Raw genomic sequence first — 21,263 nt, forward strand, 5'->3', positions numbered from 1 at the left:
GAGAGGAAATACAATTTCACAAAGCAGAATTCTCTTACTCTTAAACAACATAGTGTGTATATATGTTAGTGCTCCTTGGGACACACACGCAAAATACCAAAGTGTGATAATTTATATCTGCAACAAAATTTACTTTCTGCAGCTTTCAAACAAAATTTCGTCTTCTGATGCTAATACTTAAGGTTTTAAAGACACTAACACTTTCTGACCTCTTTTTAAAAATTGTGCATGTATAAGAGATGCCAGGTTTAAAAGAATAAATTAGTCACAGAGCTTCTGAGCTCCAAGTGACCTAGTTTACCCTCCTCTACAGATGAATAAACTGAAACCCAGTTTAGTCAAGTGATTGTTTAGAACTAAAACCAAGCACTCCTCAACTACTAAATAGACTTGTTACTCACCAGCAGGTACTGTGAGATCCACCAGGTGGGTAACACTGTAAGGCACAGAACACTGCCTTGCTCAATTTTCTATTCCCCAGGCCCATCCAGAACCATGTCGTGAACAGCTGACAGCTCTTCATGCTGAGTCATCAGAGAAAGATAGGCTCCTTTTCATTTTCTATTTCCTAGATATCAAATCTCTATGGCCTAGAAAGCACTTCCGCCACATACCTGGGCCCACATTCTGTCCCTACTGGCATTTCTCAGGCCACAGATCATGTACTCCTTTCTGTTCCAATACCAGCCCTGGCCACCTGCAGATACTTGGCTTCTGTATGCGTCTGCCAGGTTCACAGGGTTCTGACGAACAGGCAAAATCAAAATCATAACCTTACCTTTGACTCCTTGCTGACTAGTCATGGTCAGAGGCAAGGTATGTGTAGAGTGGACGACATGCGTTCCCAGCGCCTTGCCTGACTGCTGGGGATGCTGATAGAGTTTAGGCACGCTGGCACCATGGACTGGGATCTGACAAAGTTTCCCTGTGAAATTCGGAGGGCACTGGCATTTGTCCCTTGAACTGCACTGGCCACCATTCATACATGGAAGATGGCAAATTACTGAAAGGGAAAAGACAAAGGTGTGGAGAATTGGTTAAGTTCCTCAAATACTAAGTAACAGTCAACCAACAAAACTCCCCAAACACAGCCCATTACAGCTGTCATATTCCCACTCTCTTGAGAAGTAGTAAATAAAAGAGTAACTACTTTGACCAAAAAAAGGTCTCTATCATTTACTATGCTGCTCTTTTTCTTTCCACCTTACCTGGTTGTTCTCCCCCAACAAGGAAAAGATTTCATTGAAAAATAATATATAAAGTAGTCACTCAGAATTGTTTATTAGTATCCTTTTAAATATCTCTTGCATTCTGTAATTGCTTTGTTTTACTATTTACTTACTCGTTTATGTAGCTGTCTTCCTAGATTATAAACTCCTTGGAAAAAGGGGATATGTCTGCCTTAGAGACCTTTACATACTCAGCACCTACAATAATGTCTGGAACACATTAAATATGTCCTCAAAGAATAAACAAATGAGAATGCTGTAAATTTTCTCTCTCAGACACTGAACTAAGTGCTACCCAGAATAAGAGAGTAGAATAGTTTGAATTCTGCTTTAAAAGTATTTGCAATCTCACTGGCACAGCAAGACCACAGTGAAATCCAGAAGATGCAGAGTGATTAGTAGTTTGGAATTTATTTAGAATACCAAAAGATAAAAGAGTGCGTTGGGTAAAGAATTTTAAGAGGAGTTTTAAACTCTGACTAAATTCAGCTCATGGTCAGCCTCTTTATCACGAATGAATTCTTCCTATCAGCCTTAAAAACTAAACTTAAAAACTAAAAGCCCTTCAATGCCATTTCCTTCCAGGTTCTACTCTCTTTAAATCCCCTTCCCTACGACCAAATTTTCCAAAAGGATCGTTCACTTCTCCACGTACTACAATCCAGCTTGGGCCCAGGTGGCGTTTTCTCTCCGCAAACCCCTTCTACGGAAACTACACTTAACTAAGGTTACTAACGGTGGCTCAGTCCAAGTCGCTAAATCCTGTGAGTGGATTTCAGTCTTCCCTTGGTTTCCGCAACATCTCACTCATCTATTTTGCTCTTTTCTTTCCATCTTAATATTCTTTGCAGACTCCACTCTTTATTTGTCCTTTAAATACTGATGTGCTTTAAGATTTGATATTAAAATCTTCTTCTTTACTAACTCTACACACTCCTATAATGACTTTGTCCGGTCATATAATGAAGTCACACAATTTTCTGTTTCCTAACCAAGGCTTTCTGCAGCGGTCCAAACTGTCTACTTCTGTATATCTCCACACAGCTATTCCACAGGCATCTCAAACCCATCTTCTCTCTGATGTCTTCATTCTCCAAGTGTTGCTTAACAGAAACCTGAGTACAGCTCTAGCACCTCGCCCATTCAAACATCCAGTCCTGAAAGTCTTCCCTTCTAAGTTTTCATCAAATATGTGCCCTTCTTTCCCATCACAGGGCCCCTGTTCTCTCTCAAACCTCTTCACTTATGAATCTCACCACTTTCCCTGCAATCCAGCTACACTAAGCTTCATCCAGCTCCTCGGTGTACAAGGCCCTCTCATTCCTCTTGAGCTCTGTCCACGCTGCGTCCTTGGCCTGGAACGCTCATTCCATTTGCCCCCCATCGCCTAACTCCTACTTCTCTTTTAGACTCTGCTTAAACCTCGCTTCTTCTAGAAACATCCTCAATTGTTCCTCATCTACACTTGGTGCCTCTCCATGCTTCCATGGACTCTCATTCATTGCTCATCATGCCACTTGGCTTACCACATTACAACTGTCTGCCTGCTTTTCTGTATGCTTCACTCAACCGGAGCTCCGTGAGGGCAGGGGCCTTCTCTTGTTATACGATACCCCTAGCATGTAACCAGAAGAAATGCTGCAGCTCAAAACAATACTGGATGAAAAATTTATGCCTACCACTAAGTCAAATACCACTCTAAGTACCATAGAAGAGTCCGTCCCCACTCTTAATGTTAAGAAATAATGGGAGAGATTAGATAACACATGATAACTGAAAACAGATCAGTGACAATTGGAAAATATAAAATTAAATCCTGTGGAACTTCAGAGAAAAGTCATTTCTGGTAAGTCAAAATAAGCTTTGCAGGAGAGACCATTTGGGATAAGACTTTGAAATTGGGCAAGAGTCAGAAAAACAGAAAGGGCTGCATCGTAAGAGGAGTATGTTTCAAAAGAAGGGGAGAAGGGCATATTTGGAAGATAATAGGAAAGTAAACCCTGGGATCTTGAGGGGAGAGATCAGGTGATCAACTAGAAGATGTAGGCTTGAGTGAGAAAATGGACAAAGGCCCAATAAAAAGTTTGGATTTTATTTTCTAATTATTAAGTTATTTTGGAGGCTCCAAGGAAAGAATTAAACAAGGCTAAAAGAGTGTTCCAGGGAGATTACGCTTGTGATGGCCTGTGGGACTAGCTGGGATGCAGAGTGACCAGGTGGAGAAGTCAGTCATTAAAATAATGGAAACACAAGTTGAAAAACACATGGATCAGGATGATGGCAACAAGAACAGAAACATGAAGTAATATAACGATAGAAGGAAAATCAGTACGAATGAAGATGAGACACAGAACATAAACAGCAGGCCAAGGAAGAGGGAAGACAGTGGAGGAGGAAGAAGAGAGTCAGAAAAATGACCAAGGTGACCACCTAGAAATGGTGTCCAGCTTCTGTCCCTGTGGCTGTTGAAGCTGAAACTGTCCATGTGGCAGCTGAAGCTGGACGGAGTCTGAAAGAGCTTTCTCCAGTACCTGACCTACTCTGAGGGGCTGGGTAAGAGAAGATGAGTCAAAGCTGACTCCAAGGTTGAGTCAAAGACTTCACAACTCTCACTTCAATTCTGAACTGAATTTCTAAATCACAGCTTGGCTACCCTGGATAGAGTCGATGAGTAATGGGCGAGGGCAAGAGGAGCCAGGCCAAGATTTAAATGTACTATAAATAATTTATAACCGTAATACGGGCACCGCTCACTTTGCATGGTTCCAATATGCATGAATTTCAGTTACTGCAGTTTAGTTAAATAATGCCAGTCCCCCAACAATATGGTTCGAACTTCAATTGCCACAGTACATTAACTATGAGTAATTGTATAAAGTACCAACTTCACTGCTAGCTCTTTGGTCCATAAATACTATATAAAATAACAGATGTATACCATGATCAGTAACCAAGCTTATCACTTTGTTCGAAGTCTGTTGGTGATTGATCCCTGCACATCTGCTGTCCGGTTGATGCACATACAGGGGAGCATGTGGTTGTGCTGCCTCCTCATCTCAGTGGTAAACTCACATAACATTTTACAGAAGTGGATAATTAAAAGAGTCAATAAGAAAAAAGTGCAGTAAAAAAAAAAAAAGACAGGTGGTAACACTGGAAGTGAAACTGGGGAGTGGTTGTGATGAAGAGGATGAAGATGTGCCAAAGGAAGCCACGTTAAAGGGATTCCTGGATATCTCACAATTTTGAAAGCATACAGGGTGAGATGTTGGAAGCTGGTCCAAACCTGAAAAGGAATATGACAATGGACTGAGGCAAAAAAAATACTCTATATCATGTCATACAAGGAGAAGAAACATGTTCAAACTACTCTTGGTAACCACTCCTAAAAGAAATAAAACACTTTAATTCTCAGTGTTTCTAACATTTTAAATTACAGGTGCTAAATAAGTACTAGCTTTACTATTTTTGTCATTTTTCTATACATTTATAACTTACAGTAAAAGAGTTTTAATGTTTTGATAAAAAAAAAAGTTTTTTCAAGGGCACAGAACTGGTAATTTTTCCATTAAGATAAATTTTCACAGTTTCAGCAGGACCATTTTTATGGTCCTGTACTATCATGCAAAGCTGACTACCTATAATCTATACCAAAATCTATACTAAAATCACTTCACATATATAACCATCGTTTTTTATGAACATTAACCAATTCACTTTTACTAGATATTTCTAGTATCAATAGCAGATTTTGAAATCCCACATGAATTTAGTTTTGTTGAAATCTACCTTTAAACCCCTGAGATAGCTTCCACACAAATGTTTCAAGGACTGCACTAGTCTGAGTGGATACAGCCTAAGCCCAGAACAGAACTCCAACAATCCGGTGTTTCTCTGGTCATAAAGGAAATAGTTTCTGCTTGACTTATTCCCACCAATAAAAGGCCACTCTTTATAACCATCTAAGAATGAGAAATAAAATATCGATTCTCCTGTTGCAGCATTTTCTAAATTCTAAATTGCAATATAAAGTTCTGTGCCTGAGCTCAATAAATACACATTGAGTCCCTTGTGGCAGGTGATCTTTTTATAGCTCAATAGTCTTTTATATCAAAGAAAGCAAATTTAAAATCAACCTATGAACTTAAGGACTTAACTATGAATGGTTTCTTTCTGTTTCAAAAGTTCATACCACTCTCAAAACATTGCCTAGTGATATATAGTCTGTGCTGCCAATGTTCTATAAAACCTTCTCAACACATAAAGAGGAAAAAGGATAAGTTATCTTTAAGGCTGGCTTGAGAAGCTTGTGGTATGCTGGTTGTAAGTCTAGCTATGGCACATATATTTTAGAACATATAACTAGAAGGTGTTACACAGAATGCTGGCTGAGAAATTCCATAACTTGATCAGCTTGACATTTAGCTGGCCATCACCATAATTCACTAGATTGCATCATATGGTCACCTGGGACCTACTGCAAATATGGTCCTTTGACCTGTTATTCCAGAAAGTATAATTTCATGACAATCACTCGTAGTATCTCACGGTACTACTGTAAAAAGCCAAAATGAGCAAAAGGATCCAGGCTAGAACAACACGTTGGAGGTTTTAAATATGTCAAAAGTTTCAGTGCATTCCACTATTCACTTTGGTCTATAAAACAACCTGCAGTACTTCAGAAATTGGGCTGACAGATTCACAGTCACATTCTATGCCACAAATTGGAACTTAGTTTAAATGGATACATATTAGTGACTTGTACACGAATATGGGCAAGCTCCATTTTCCAAAGATTTGTTCTATAAAAAGCTATACTCTCTTTCGTTCCTGTTATCTCAGCTAACTAAAAAAATACTTCCACTGCTTATCCCTAAAAAGTGCTCTAAGAACATACCCGATTTTCCTGCAGCAACATCCTGGCCCCTCCACCCACCCTCTTGCTTTCTGTGCCAGCAGACAGACCGTTTCAAGTTATTGTGGCTAAGGCAGAACAGGGAAAACAAACCTCCATCCGAGGGAAAACCTACATCTGTCATTTCACAGGACACACATATGATTTTGATTTGAAGAGCTACTTAAACTTTCCCACTTGTCTTTGATTAGAACAACGTTCCCTTAAAGGCTTCCACCATTTTTGCTGATATCTCTTGGAGTGTGAAAAAAAAAAAGCAATAATATTTTTAGAGAGTAAAAGTTATTTCTTTATTTCTTCCCCTAAACATACCTACACTGCCCTCATTTAAAAGGTACCCTTAAAATCTAGTCAGTCAGACTGTGGGTTAATGACATAGCTCTTTAAAGCTTTTGGATAACAAATATGTTAGATAATAATGAAATGCTGCACACCATTGCTCACTTCAAGAACCTACCCCACTCTTTAAAAAAAATAAACGAACTGTATGCCTGCCTTTTAATTCAGTATGCATCACCAACCACCCAACTAACCAACCAACAAAAGATCTGGAGCTGAAAGCAAAGATGGAGGTTCTTCTGAAGCTAGAACAGAGGAACAGAAGAGCCTATTCTATGCGTGATACAAAGAGATTAGTAGGCATTTATTATAATCTAGGTTTGGTGGGTCTGTTTTTTTTTTTTTTTTGATGGAATGTCGAGATTTACAATTGTGCTCTAAAATAGCCTTCGCCCCTTTCTTGATTGTCTGCCAACTTATACTGACTCACAGACTCCATCCAGAAGGCATCTGAGTTACAGTGGTCCGGAACAACCTGTCCAAGGAGGTGACATTTAAGCTAAACCCAAAAAGGGAAGAACCCAGTGACATGAAAAGTTGGCAAAAGAGTGTTTGCAGAAGAAGAAATAACAGGAGTTGAGATCTTGAAGTTAAGTCATAGTTTAGAGAGGCCAGAAACTGAAAGAAGGCTGATGTAGCAGGAGCGTAAGAGACAAGGAGAAAGAGAAAAATTGGGTTGGGCAGACAGACAAGTGCCAGATTCTTGTTCCATTCCACAAGCATATGGGGCAGTGTATAAAAATAGATACAGTAAAACAGAAAAAAATATATAAATACTTAAAACTTAGGACCAGGACAGATACAAATCACAGGAGTCAGAACCAGGGAAAAAGAACAAGAATAAGTAAGGATCAGTAGAATTCTCTATTGTCTACATATGAAATGCACACTGTAAATTTGCTTTGTGTTCTTGGACCTCTTTTTACATTTTTGAGTTACTATTTAGCCAGATTCAAGTCAAATTCCAGAAGGTTTAATTTGAAATTTATTATTATATAATCATTCTATTGGTAAGAGGTTTTTTTAAAAAATGTGTGAGAAAAGCGATTAGTGTTCTCAATAATATTTGCAAAGGGAAAAAAATAGAATCCGAAGAAATCTTGAGGCAAAGGGAAAATGCTCTGATAAGAGTTAAAAATGCACCTACCATACTCTCCATACCAGAGAAGCTTTGTTTTACCTGCGTTAAGAAATGATCATCCCCTCCCCACCTATCAAATATTAAAGTATATTGGGCTCAAGTGAAAGTTAATGCAGATTTCAACAAATGCAAAATATCAATCTTAATACAAACAAAAATTCCGAGACTATCGCTAGTTTTTAATGCTGGCGCACGTGAACAAATACTTCAATACCACGTTCTATTTATAATCTGGGAGGTATGAGCCCTGCCACACACTTGCATACCAGGGCTTCCAATCTGGGATGAGGCCATTCATCATCTCAGTTTTGTTTATGGCTTTCCTTTCCATTATCACGTACCTCACCATAGCTGTGGGCTATCGAATTTGATCTAGTTTTATACTTTCCATAACCTAAGAAGCTCCGCATATCGACCATATCACAAAATTCCACTCATACGCTTCATCCACAGAAGCTGTCAGTGGTGCCATCTCTTGGAAATTCCCCAACACCATGGCTCTTTTACCCTTAGGAAAAACACAGCAGCACTTGCAGGCTGCAGAATAAACAGAAGAATCCAAGACACCTTGGGGCATCCTTTAGCAACAATCTTTGAAAACCGGGGCCAATCATTTCACTTCATGGATTACGGTGTCCCCGACTGCAAAATGAGGTAGCCTAGTGGTACAATCCACAGGTTCTTTTCCATCCCTGAAATTCTGGTTCTCAAAAGTCTAACCAAGTTATAAATATAGTGAAATTCAGATTTCCTCATTTCATCTAATGTGATTGGCAAGATTTAAATTTTGAAACAAGGGAAAATGTATATCCAGCTACTTGCAATTTGTGTAGAAGGGACAGGGGTTAATTTGTTAAGTGGTGTGCTTTGTTTTTATTTTGAATGTATAATCAGATGGTGATTCAAATGTAAATTTCATACTTACTGACAAATTAGTTAATCAAATGCTCATGGATTTATGAAAAGCTGACTTCATTTGGGGGAACCATATGAACATATCAAGTTGGTAAAACGATAATGCTGCACACTAAAGGACAAGGAAACAGGCTTCATAAAAACGATGACATGCTTCATCCTTGGAGACCTGACCTTTCACAGTGGTAATACTGCGACAATCTGCATGGATATAATATCATTTTAGTTGTTGTCATCTGGCATTTTCTTTAATACCACTGCAAAATGCTTTCTCAAAAACCAAGTAATACATCACTTAAGCCTGGTACCAAGTAATAACACTTAAGCTACATCTATTATATTAAAATAAGCTTAAAAACCTTTTCGCTTTTATTTTGCCACTATAATTTGCAAACTCTGTTGTGGTGTCTCTGGAGACCAAGTTCGTAATCCCACTAAATTCATTAATAACTGCTTGTTATTTGTTTTTTCCTGATCCTCAGAAAAGGACTTGAAATGAAGCTAAATTTAGCATTTTAAAATATCTGCAAAGTCAAAATCTCGACATACATATCTGAGAACACAAAACTGCACTAAACCTTCTGACATCACAGCCAGTCCAAATTCCTATAGCCCTTTCAAATCTGGTCCAAATACAGTCTCCAAAAAAGAAGAATTCCTTCAAAGAAAGAAGGATGCTGAATAAGAAGAATCCTAGAGCCATGTGCAAATTTGGGAGGCATCTACATAATTTCTGTGTCATTTATCAATCTGCCTTGTACTATAATTATTTTTTATTCTTCTTTCTCCTACTAGATTTTGAAAATAGTAGGAAAGAGGCCATGTTGTTTTCATCTTTGAATCCAGCATATTTCACAGCACAGTGAAAGCAACTGATTTCACACTAGCTTGCTGGCTTAATGATTTAACTCATTCCAATCTTTAACCTACTGTATAGATATGGATTATAACTAATTTTGCTTCAAATTACAACCTAAATATCTTAAAATAGTTATTGAATAAAACTTCCTTTTCCAGTTTGTAAAGATAAGCAGTTATTTTGAATAGAAGGTTTCAAAGGGGGCATGACATAATGTGGTGGGAAAAAAATTTGGCCGTTTAGGATGGAGTTGAGGATGGAGGAATAGGGGAAGAATGCAGGATTAAAAAGAGGACGAACACAAAAGCAGAGAAACATTCCCTATGAGTCGTGAAAGAAGAAACACACTGGGTAATAAAATGAAACGGGGTCTGTAAAATTCAGTCAGATGCCAAAAGCAATAAATTCTGCATAGGCAATGTTTGGAAACCACTATTCTAAACAAAAATCTTCATGGCCCGTCTACAGCTTCCTTTTATTCCCATCTTCCACAGATCATTACCTTCCCGTGGCTCCCACCTAACTACACCACCACAAGCAAGGCTTCTTTCCCTGTTCCGGTCTTTTGTTTCTTTTAGGGTGAGATCCTCAAACTCTGCTGGGTGACAAGCAGAGTGCCGACAAACATAGAGAGGTGGCCACTGAGGTCTGCAGAAAAGCATGAGTCAAAATCACCATGATTGGAAGAGAAGTATTCAAAACAAGGATGTAGAAATAACTCTGTGTAGCTACTAGACAGACAGACATTGAAAACAATATAGAATCTTCTGGATATCTGAGCTGGAAAAAACCCCTAAAAGTGGGACCATGCGAGCCCCAGGCAAGGGTTGTGTGGCCTTAAACCTCCTGTAGCACAGAAATGCCTGAGAAAAAACCAGTTTGAGGCTGAATATTGAGCAATTGTATCACTGACTGGATATCAGTTTCAACTAATTAAGTAAAAAATTAATTTTTAAAAACTTCTTTGCACTGGAATTATTGGGTAAGCCTTATTGAAAGGAACCCCAAGTTTTGAAGCCAAAAATAGTTTTTTTTCATCTGTATAATAAAAGTTCCATAGACCATAAATACATATTTCAAATTTAAATTATATTAGATTGCAAAATGTTTTTAATAAAGTCTCTTCCCATGTATAAATCTCTTTATAAAGCATCCTATGCAGAGGATACATGAGTATCTAAACAGAACTAGATAGTTATGATTTTATCATGAAACTCAATGTTGTAAAGATTCAGTAGTTTCTGGGATCATTCCTTCAGATACAACTCATTTTGACTAAAAGCTGTGAGATTTATAATCAATTTCCTGCTTATCTATTTCAGAGATTCTACTACCAGTAGAAGACACCTAAATCCAGCCACGCCAGGGGGGCTGCTCCTCATCTAGTTCTTGCTGTTTATCCAGCCTGGTTTCCCACTGCTGCGGCCATGTTCTCTTTAGGTCCAGCATACCCAACCCTGATCTGTTCTGAGCCTTCCATGCTTCCTCACACACACACGTGTGGTTCTATACAGGATCTATCCTCTCTTCCTCCCAACTCATCACCACAATCCAAGCTTCTGCTTCAGCTTTATCTCAACACCACGGCCTTTCTTGATGATGGCAGAGAAGAGCTGATAGCTCCTACTCCCTGCCAAGTCCTCAGAGCAATGAATGCCTATGCACACCCGGCACAGATAGCACTGAACTATAATTGTCTGGGTGCAGGTCTAACTTCTCCAAAAAGTCATGAACTCCTGCAGGAAAGAAACCTTGTCTTTGAGACCTTGCCTCTTTCAGTGGCCCATCTCAAGAGCTTAGCAAAATGCTATCACATGGTAGGTACCGAATAAATGGTTTTTGAATCAATAAAAGAGCAAATGGAGCTTTTATTAAAACATATTTTTTATTGTAAAGCCAGCTGAATGCAAAATTCTGTATTTTTATAGTTTGCTTTCCGATTTCTTAATGTTATCTTATCTGACCCTAAGTTGACAGTCTTATATTAGTCATTTGCTTTTATTGTCTTTCCAAGTCATTCAACTTAATTTTCATAAAACTCTTTTTGTACTCATTTTTGATCAGTTCACATAATATTTAATTAAATGATGTGATTTCTGGTCTGAAACAAAAGAATTGACCCTTTGTAGCTATTCAACTGAGACATGGAAGGTATCATGTGTGGGGTGATCTATCGACTAGGAATGCTCAGCAGGCCATCAGCATCGGTCAGTGTATTTTAAAAAAGGAGTGGAGAGAGTTGGTTAATTTGGAAAGTTATACGGAGGTAGTTTTAGACAACTTCTACTGCAGACTGTTTAAAACCGCACAGAACTTTCAAGAGTCAAATGCTAAAGCTATTCAAAGCCATGTGATTCATTACTGATGAGATGAGCCAAGATGTCTCCTTCCATTTAACTTAAATAACTTGATATGTCAAGCTCAAGTTATTAAAATATGCCTATACATTCCTCAAGGCTCCATATGTACTTCCCGAATCTGGAACATTCCATTAAATCAAGACAATATGTATCAAAACTGACTTCCTGAGGATAATTCCTTTTAATCCCCAGTATTGGCCCATGGATATGTTTCTAATTAACTCTCTTGAGATGTAGCTCAGACTTGGACTCAACTGACTTTTGAAACATCCTAGTGTATATGTAACACTCAGTTACCACTATAAAATAATTGGAGATCTAGATTTGATAAGAATCAGAGACATGGAAGAACAGTAAATTAAAACTACTATCATTAATCGAGACTAGATAAATTTTCAAATCCTTCTGGCAACTTTCCTAAGTAAACCCAATATCATCAGAGATGCTACTTTGGTATACAAAGAAAAATTTCAGAAACTTTTCCCTAACATTCCTCCTGTTTCTCTTTCTCCTTTCCTTTTATGGCCAGTCAGGCACTGCAGTTAAGAAAACTATATGAGGATGTTTTAATTCAGAATTAAAATGTACCATACAGTGATTGTTACTGATATCAAATGAAATATTGTCACAAATTACAATCATTTCTCTGTTATTCTTTTCAAAATGAAGTTTTATAATTTACAATATATCTGATCCAAATGAGAAGCCCATACATTACTTTTAAAGGTGTGTTTATCTACCTTTAGAGTCATGCTTTTCTGGGAGAGGATATTTCCACAACTGAACTGGTAACTTGAAAAAGCTAATGGGGAAAGAAGGAAGCATTTACACCTTTTACTTACTAATAGGTTCAATATCATCAGAGCTTGAAACCTAGCGGCTTTCAAATACATAGTTTCATAAGCCATTTGGAGCAAAAAAATGGTCACAAGTTCCCTTGTACGATTCTACTAATTCTCTTCATGGAACTGGTATATTTAAGCTAAAACTTTACCATAGGATTTAAGCACTTTACCACATGATTCTCCTTTTCTAGTCCATTATTTTTATCTGGAAAGAGATCCAGCTGCTAGTAGTAGTAGCAGCAGCAGCAGCAGCAGCAGCAGCAAAGACCCAGCGAGGAGGAGGAGGTGGAGGAGGAATAGTAAAGACCCAGCTGCTAGTGGTGGTGGCAGTGGTGGTAAATACTTCCTGGATGAAACAAAATCACCTTTACTAAAGAGGTTTGTACCTGTACAAGTCTAAAGGCTAGTATGTCAGAGATCCCTATACTGGGAGCAGAGGGATCTGAGTTCCAGTCTTAGGTCAGCATCGCAAAGCTTAATGACCTTCAGCAATTCAGTTCAGCTCTCTGAAACTTGGTTTTCTAATTGGTAAAATAGATCTAGCTGTTACATACATTCCCTTCTCAGTGCTAAACTTTTATGTTTCTATGTTAAATTTTAAAGAATACTGCTTTTGAGCCATAAACGTCATAGTCTAGTTTTTTCAGTCCCATAATCTGTACATCAGCTGTGACCAAGTTCTGCTGAGTCTCTCTCTTCAGTATCTTTCTGGTTTACTTCTTCCTCTCCATTCCCCCAGGTCTTCATCCAAGTTCAGACTGTTCTCTCTTGCAGAGACTACGGCAAAGCCTTCTTGAAAGCCTCTCTACCTCCCTTCTTGCCTCTCTCCAATATGTTCTCTCCATACTATGTCCAAAATGTACTTTGACATGTATACTCACTCAATAAGCTCATTTCCCTACATGATTTTTCCTATGGCTCTCGATCACCTAAAAGAAAAAACAAAAAATCTTCTCATTGTAATCTGGTGATAAACGCAGGGGGCTGCTGAAACAACCGCCTCATGAAGTTTGTGGTGAGAGTTAAAGGCTCCACTCACGGTGATAGTCCACTAAGTACCAAGTGCTGCCAGTCTGATCTCTATCATGTTCTGCTTTGGGCATTTTAGGTCACAAAACTGATCTACCTGGGATTCCTAGAATGTATCACCAATGCGCTCAGCTAGAGTCTGGAAGAATTCTTCTTCCCACTCTTCCTTCTTCGGTTGTGGGCCCCACGACCACTCCATGTCCTCTTCTTCATTGAGGCCTCCTCTGATTGCTCCCTGCAGCACTGGGTGCTCCTGCTTCTCTAAATCTAGAAACTCTAAGCAGGTGTCCAATAAACATCAATGATTTCAATGAACTTCAGTGGAGCCAACTCTCCAGCCTTCCAACAAAAGACCAGAAGGCCCAGTTAAGCTCTCTCTGGGTTTATATGGGCTAGATAAGAATATCTTTCCTAGTACAGCTTTTTGCATTTCTTTTTATTCCAAATGACACCACAATAAGTAGAGTAACGATGCCTAAAGTGAAGAGATAATTTTCAGCTAGCATTCCAGGATCTATCAGACTGATTCCAAAGCTTTACCACTTTGTGGGGAGCAGAATTCCTGGAAAGATTTAACAGTTCTACTACCTCAGTCACACCCTCAACTTGTGTTATTATATAATATGATTACGTCCAGAATATTTTTAAAACCATATTTTGTATTTGTTCCTTAATTTTTAACATACTGGAATACTTCCAATGGTAAGTAATGATTTAAAGTCTCTCCTATTTCTTGGAATATTACTCAGCCATCAAAAAAAAATGAAATTCTACCATTTTCAACGACATGAATGGACCTAGAGGTTATTATGCTGAATGAAATAAGTCAGACAGAGAAATATAAATACCATATGATTTCACTTATATGCGGAATCTAAGGATCAAAATGAACAAACTAATCAAAAACAGACTCACAAATATAGAGGACAATTTGGAGATGGACGGAAGGGAAAGGGAGATGGGGGGCTGGGAAAATGGGGTGAAGGGTTAAAAAAGTACAAATTAGTAGTTGATAGATGGTCCCGGGGATGGGGAGCAAGGCATAGGGAATGCAGTTAGCATTAATATACTGGCTAGGGAGAAAATCAGAGGAGAGAAGGAACAATTAGGGGGATTGATTTATAAACTATATAAATGTCTAACCAATGCACTGTATACTTGAAACTAATGAAAAAAAAGCTAATGAAAAAAAAGCTTCCTATTTCTTAGGTCTAAGAGGAACACTCTCTCGGTCTTACTGACGTCCTTTGCTTTTGCTTCTAGTATGTATTTGTGCCACTTCTGTTAGCCATGGGTCCAATGACAATAGTCTTAGTCTATATTGATAGGTTTGAACCATTCCTACAAAGTTCAACTAATTGCTCAGTTATATTGCTCTGCTTATATGAAGCTTCTATTTTCATTGGAGAAAGGCTATACATGTAGAAAAACATACCTTATTCATAATCTTCATGAGTTATTTATGACTAGATCTTCCAGCTGCTAGCAAGCTAATCAACAGCCAAGCAGAGGGAACTATATGTGTAATCAATATGCTCTAGATTAGGAAAGCTTAACTTTGATTTCAAGACAAGAACAAAATTTCCACTTTCATCATCGGCATAGAAGTGTACAGAGCTCTTACAATTAAAATGGAAAATTCTGGTTTTCACAGCCCAATACCCCATGAAAAAAGAGAAAAAAGAGCCTGAGAATTTTCCAAGTAATTATTAGAAATATAACATCCAATCATAATTCCTAAAGCAAACAAGAAAAATACTTAAGAACTCACTTTGATTTTTAAGACATTGTTTGACCACTATCTTTATATGTTCATTTATTTTATATGACTATTTAGACACACATATGAATAAATACAAACCTATTAAATAAACATTCAGGATTGATCAACTTCACGCTTTATTCTGGTACCTTCAATTCAACACTTCAGCCACAAAAAGTAGATAAGAACAATATTACTGTCTCCCTCCAAATTTGCTCTTTTGAGCCTGATAAAATACAGAAATTATCTATGGCTGACAGTCTATTCTAAAAATGATGACTACCAGATAACTTCCTCAACATGTGTTTCCCAGGCTCCTGTGACGCTAGCAAGGAATGCGAGTGAGCATGTTCACTTTACCAGGTCCCCCGAGTCCCATCCAAAATTCAAAAGCCACGGGGGATACAGACCTGTCTAGAAATAGAGAAGAGATTATTTAGTAACTCACCAAATTATTTAAAACTTCTAAGATTGATCAGTAAAAGCTATCATGAACGTTTAGTCTAAGATGCAAGTTCTTTTTTTTTAAGTTTATTAGGGTAACATTGGTTAATACAATTATATAATTTTTGGGTGTATATTATAATTTGACATCTATATATTCTATTGTGTGCTTACCACCCAAAGTCCAGGTTCCTTCAGGTACCATATATTTGATCCCCTTTACCCACTCTGCCCTCCCCCAAAACCCCTATATTTGACCCTCTTTACCCCGTTTACCTCTTCCCTCTTTCCCTACCCCTTACCTTCTGGTAACCACTAGTCCATTGTCCATCTTCATGAGTCTCTATCCTGTTCATTTTTTGCTTTTAGGTTTATATTTCACGTATAAGTGATATCATGTGGTTTTCAACTTTTTGTCTGGCCTATTTCACTTAGCATGATTATCTTGAGGTCCATCCATGTTGTCACAAATGGCAGTATTTCATCTCTTCTTATGGCTGAGTAATATTCCATTGTATATATGTACCGCAGCTTCTTTAGCCAATCATCTATCGTAGGACACTTCAGTTGCTTCCACGTCCTGGCCACTGTGAATAATGCTGCTATGAACACTGGCATGCAAATATCTTTTTGGATATGGGTTTTCAAGTCTTTGGGGTAAATACCCAGTAGAGGGATTGCTGGATCATATGGTAGATCAATTCTTAGTTTTTGGAGGAACCTCCATACTGTTTTCCATAGTGGCTATACCAATTTGCAGTCCTACCAGTAGTATATGAGAGTCCCTTTTTCTCTGCATCCTCTCCAACATTTGTTATTACTTGTTCTGTTGATTATAGCTATTCTAACAGGTGTGAGATGGTATCTCATTGTGGTTTTCATTTGCATTTCCCTAATAGCTAGCAATGTTCAGCATCTTTTCATATATTTGTTGGCCATTTGTATGTCCTCTAGGGAGAAGTGTCTGTTGAAGTCCTCTGCTCATTTTTTGATTGGATCGTTTGTTTTTTTGTTGTTATGAGTCGTATGAGTTTTTTGTATATTTTGGATATTAGGCCCTTATTGGAGGCATCGCTTGCAAATATATTTTCCCATTCGGATGGCTATCTCTTTACCTTGTTGATGATTTCTTTTTCTGAGCAGAAGCTTTTTAGTTTGATGTAGTCCCAATCATTTATTTTTGCTTTTACTTCTCTTGCCATTGAGGTCAAATTCATAAAATCCTCTTTAAGTCCAAGGTCCTTGAGTTTAGTTCCCATGTTTTCTTCTATGCAATTTATTGTTTCAGGTCTTATATTCAGGTCCTTGATCCATTTTGAGTTAATTTTGGTGTGTGGTGATAAACAACATCTAGTTTCATTCTTTTGCAGGGGGCTTTCCAATTTTCCCAGCACTACTTATTGAAGAGGGTTTCCTTTCTTCACTGTATGTTTTTTGCTTTTTTGTCGAAAATTATTTGCCCACATAAATACGGGTTTACTTCTGGACTCTCGATTCTGTTCCACTGGTCCATGTGTCTGTTTTGCTGCCAATACCATGCCGTTTTGATTACTGTCACTTTGTAGTATAATTTGTCACTTTGTAGTATAATTTTTTCTCAGTGTAGCTTTGGCAATTTGGGGTCTTTTGTGCTTCCATACAAATCTGATGATTTTTTGTTCTATTTCTTTAAAAAATGCTGACGGGATTTTGATGGGGATTGCATTAAATGTGTATAATGCTTTAGGTAATATGGCCATTTTAACTATGTTGATTCTTCCTATCCAAGAACACAGAATATCTCTCCATTTCTTTGTATCTTCTTTGATTTCTTTTAATAGAGTCTAGTAGTTTTCATTATATAGGTCCTTAACTTGTTTTGTTAAATTTATTCTTAGGTATTTTATTCTTTTTGTTAAGATGCAAGTTCTTTATACCCAATGTAAACCTATTTAAAGGTTTCTACTCACTTTGTTAATAAATTAAAATATATTAACCATTTACATTTAGTACACAAAAGTGATGGAAAGGATAACAATAGCTTTTGTATCTTAAAATGCCTTAATGCCAATATTGACATTATCTACTCATCCATAGGAAAATATTCTTATCTGTTCACAGAAGGCAAGGACAATAAAGTGTCAATAAGAAAATGGCTATTTGGCCTCTATTTAAGGGAAAGGTACGATTGTTGGACTTCTATTATTTTATAGGGCACTATCTTCATTATCCCATTTACTCCTTATAACAACTCTGCAAATGATGTTGTTTTATACCAAAATATATGCAAGATTACTGAGATTCTGAGACGGTTAGTATTCTTCCTAAAGCATATCATTAATAAATGGCAGGTCATTATTCAAAGTCTACCAAGCTACCTCCAAAGTGTGCCCATTGTCCCAATAGGTTTTGAAGAGGTCAAGAGGCCCAGTCACCATTGTTGTGTCTGCTGCAAACACCCACGTAAGCAGCAGTTGTATGGCTGTTGCTATGTTCTCTCCTCCTCTATCTTTAACAAAAATCATTTATCTATCGCAGACTCTCAGTTCTTCTCAACACACTTCACGGGTCAGCCACAAGTGGAGTTGGTAGATAAAATCTACTTCCCATCCCTAAGTACTTTAATGATCAAAAATAAGGAAGCAGAAATTGTAGTTGCTACTAACCACAAGGGCCCAACAACTAGTTACCAGCATTCTTTTGTTGACAACAGGTTTTCTCAATAGAGTTGAAAAAGCCTGTTTCTAGAGTAGTTCAACCCACTGTACTGGATTCCCATACTTTTCAGTTTATTATACCAATCATTATTAGAGGAACAAAACAAAGATGTGGTGCTTCATCTGTAAAAGCTTAGAAGCTAGTTAGAGGAAACCAAGCTTACACAGTCATTCAAGCTCTTGGGAAGGCCACCCAAAGACGCTGACACAATCAATCAAAATATTCCCTTGGAAGCAGCACTGCCTTAACCACATGAATGACCTGCTCAAAATAATTCCCAAGCACTTGGATTCCATTAAATTCAAGTTTTGCTATTCATCTACCGACAATTAAAAGGGGCAAGTCTCTTCAAGACCCTAATAAATTTTCTCTGTGTGGCTATAGAAATGGAAACTGTCCATAATAGTTATTTTTACAGCTGAATTGAATATTACATTTCTCTGGACTGAGCACTTAAACTTGCTAGGCCTCAGTTTTCTAATCAGTAAATGGGAATATATACCTATTATTCTCAGGACGAAAAGAAAAAGTATGAAAACGCCAAAAAGTATGCTGGGCACACAGAAGGTACTCGATACATTAGTTTTCCTTTCCTTCCAGTTCTGGACCACATCTTTCCCTATAGTTTTCCTCTTCAAATTTTTCTTCTATAATAACCTATTGAATTATCAGACAAGAAGCTAAAGAAGCCCGAATTACACCCACCCATAGATCCCAGAGGCAAAGTCAGTAAGTAGCTTCAGTAGGAGCCTCTGAATTGAAGCACAACCTCTGGAACTCCTTTCTATCACTTAAAAGTATTATTTCAAGAGTTGACTAATCAGGCACAGAGATTAAGAAACAGAAGAGATGAAGAACAGAAATTCTTTCTCTGGCAATAAAACCAGTGATGTTATTTTTAATAGGTGCTAAGTAGGAAGTGCCGGCGGGGTTGGCTTTTTGATAACTCAAACTCAACAGCTTGGTTAAGTGGCAGCTGAACCAGCTGAGCCTTGACTTTATAGCAAGCATTCAAGGTTCGGAGGGACCATTATTATTCATTTAGCTGCAGCCTGGTGGGACCCATATTTTTCATTATTTGTGATGGGAAGCCCTTGAGCTTCAGGACCACAGCGGCAGCAGGCTGCTCCTTTCTGTGAAGACTAGCAGGGCTCAGTCAAGGCCAAGTATAGGGAGCCAAGCTAAGTGCAGCTGTTATAACTATAGCCATAGCTCACCAGGCTGCAGCTTTGTTCCCTCACTCACACAGACACATTCAAGGCTGAGATTAAGCAGACCCTAAGCCCCCTACATTCCCATCTCATCACATTCTGTCTGGCCATGAGACAAAGGAGCACAACAGACATTTTCATCTCACCTTAACTGAGCTCTCCAAAGAAAAGTGTTTCCTGCCTCATTATATGATGTGCTAGACTAGAATGTGTCATCAGTTTTGTCGGGAAAAAAAGTACACTCTGTGTTTCTGCCATTTTGAACAACAATGTTTTTGTCTCCAGTTACTCGGCATTTAGATGCACAACAATCCATTTGAAGGATCAAGGTTACAGGGAAGGGGAGGGATAGAGAAGGGAGAGAAGACAAGAGGGGAAGATTCACTGATTTCTGGTGCTTAAAACTTATTACCAAGGGACTTGAGTTTATATCTTAAATTCCAGGAAACCAAAGTGTTTGGGGTAATACATGTGAATCATTAAAAAGAAATCTTCTATTTTCTGGCTAGAAGGTGACTACTCTGATAACCACAAAGTCAAAGAATCACAGATACCTTTTTACTGGACTTCCTCTCAATGAGCTAAGAAAAAAGTTACTGAGGACTGGCCCCCCTTCCAGGAATTAGTCAGGGAAAAGTGAGTCTCTCGGGCTTGGGCTCATCTGAGATGCCCCCTCTCAATTTCTCCTCTGAGTTAATTCCAGAAAATGGCACAGACTGTGGCATCTAGTCTTTATCATGCCCCGCAGAAGGTGCTATGAGTAGAAAGCAGCCTCAGTGGCAGGGACAGGCAGGCCTGTCTGCCAACGCCCGGGGATATTTCTTCTGCATGACTACTTGCATCTAGAATTCTTAATTCCTGGATATCTGGGTTTGGTATTCTACACATCAATCTCTCTCTGAAGTTTACACAGCACAAGCTATATATTCTTTTGTTGGGCAAAGGTTTACATAATAACTGCATGATACTCTGTTCTCCGCACATGTTCTTTTTTGAGTATGGTCACCCAAGCTTCTGCCAGTTACTCCGTGACTCTCATCCTCACTCTATTTGGGTAGGAATGGCTTGGTGAGAAATGGCTGGAGCAGAACTCCTCTCTGATACTCACATGTGCGAACTGCATTAGAAATCACCATGCAGTGGCATCATCCAACAGAAGATTGCTTTAAGAAATCTCCAGATATAAAAATCTTAAACCTAAAAGTCTCACTTGGCAATGCAATGGGAGTCACAACTCTGGGTCTAAACCAGAGCTTTGCCACTAGCTGTGACCCTGTAGTCACCTTCCTTCTCTGGCCCTCGATTTTATGATGTATAGAATGAAAAGGGTGAACTAGATGTTCTCCAAGATACTCTCAGCTCTAAGGGTCTCCCTATTCATTTCACAAAACAATTCCACAGATTTCCATGACACAAGGACTTCTCTTGCACACTGGGTTATTTGGTACCATCGTACAATCACTAGCTTTCAACTTTTCAGAAAAACACCAACGACAGCAAATAAGCCACCTCTGAGA

General features: G+C 38.3%; 1 protein-coding gene across 1 annotated transcript in view; it reads right to left on the reverse strand.

Annotated features, from left to right (window-relative positions):
• LTBP1 (latent transforming growth factor beta binding protein 1) overlaps positions 1–21,263 on the reverse strand; it is a 345,549-nt gene that overhangs the window by 166,640 nt on the left and 157,646 nt on the right. The window contains 1 exon segment of the mRNA XM_039887438.1: positions 779–1,003. Coding sequence (XP_039743372.1) covers positions 779–1,003 — 225 coding nt within the window.

This window comes from Pteropus medius, unplaced genomic scaffold (assembly GCF_902729225.1).
Source record: "Pteropus medius unplaced genomic scaffold, Ma_sr-lr_union100, whole genome shotgun sequence".
NCBI lineage: Eukaryota > Metazoa > Chordata > Mammalia > Chiroptera > Pteropodidae > Pteropus > Pteropus medius.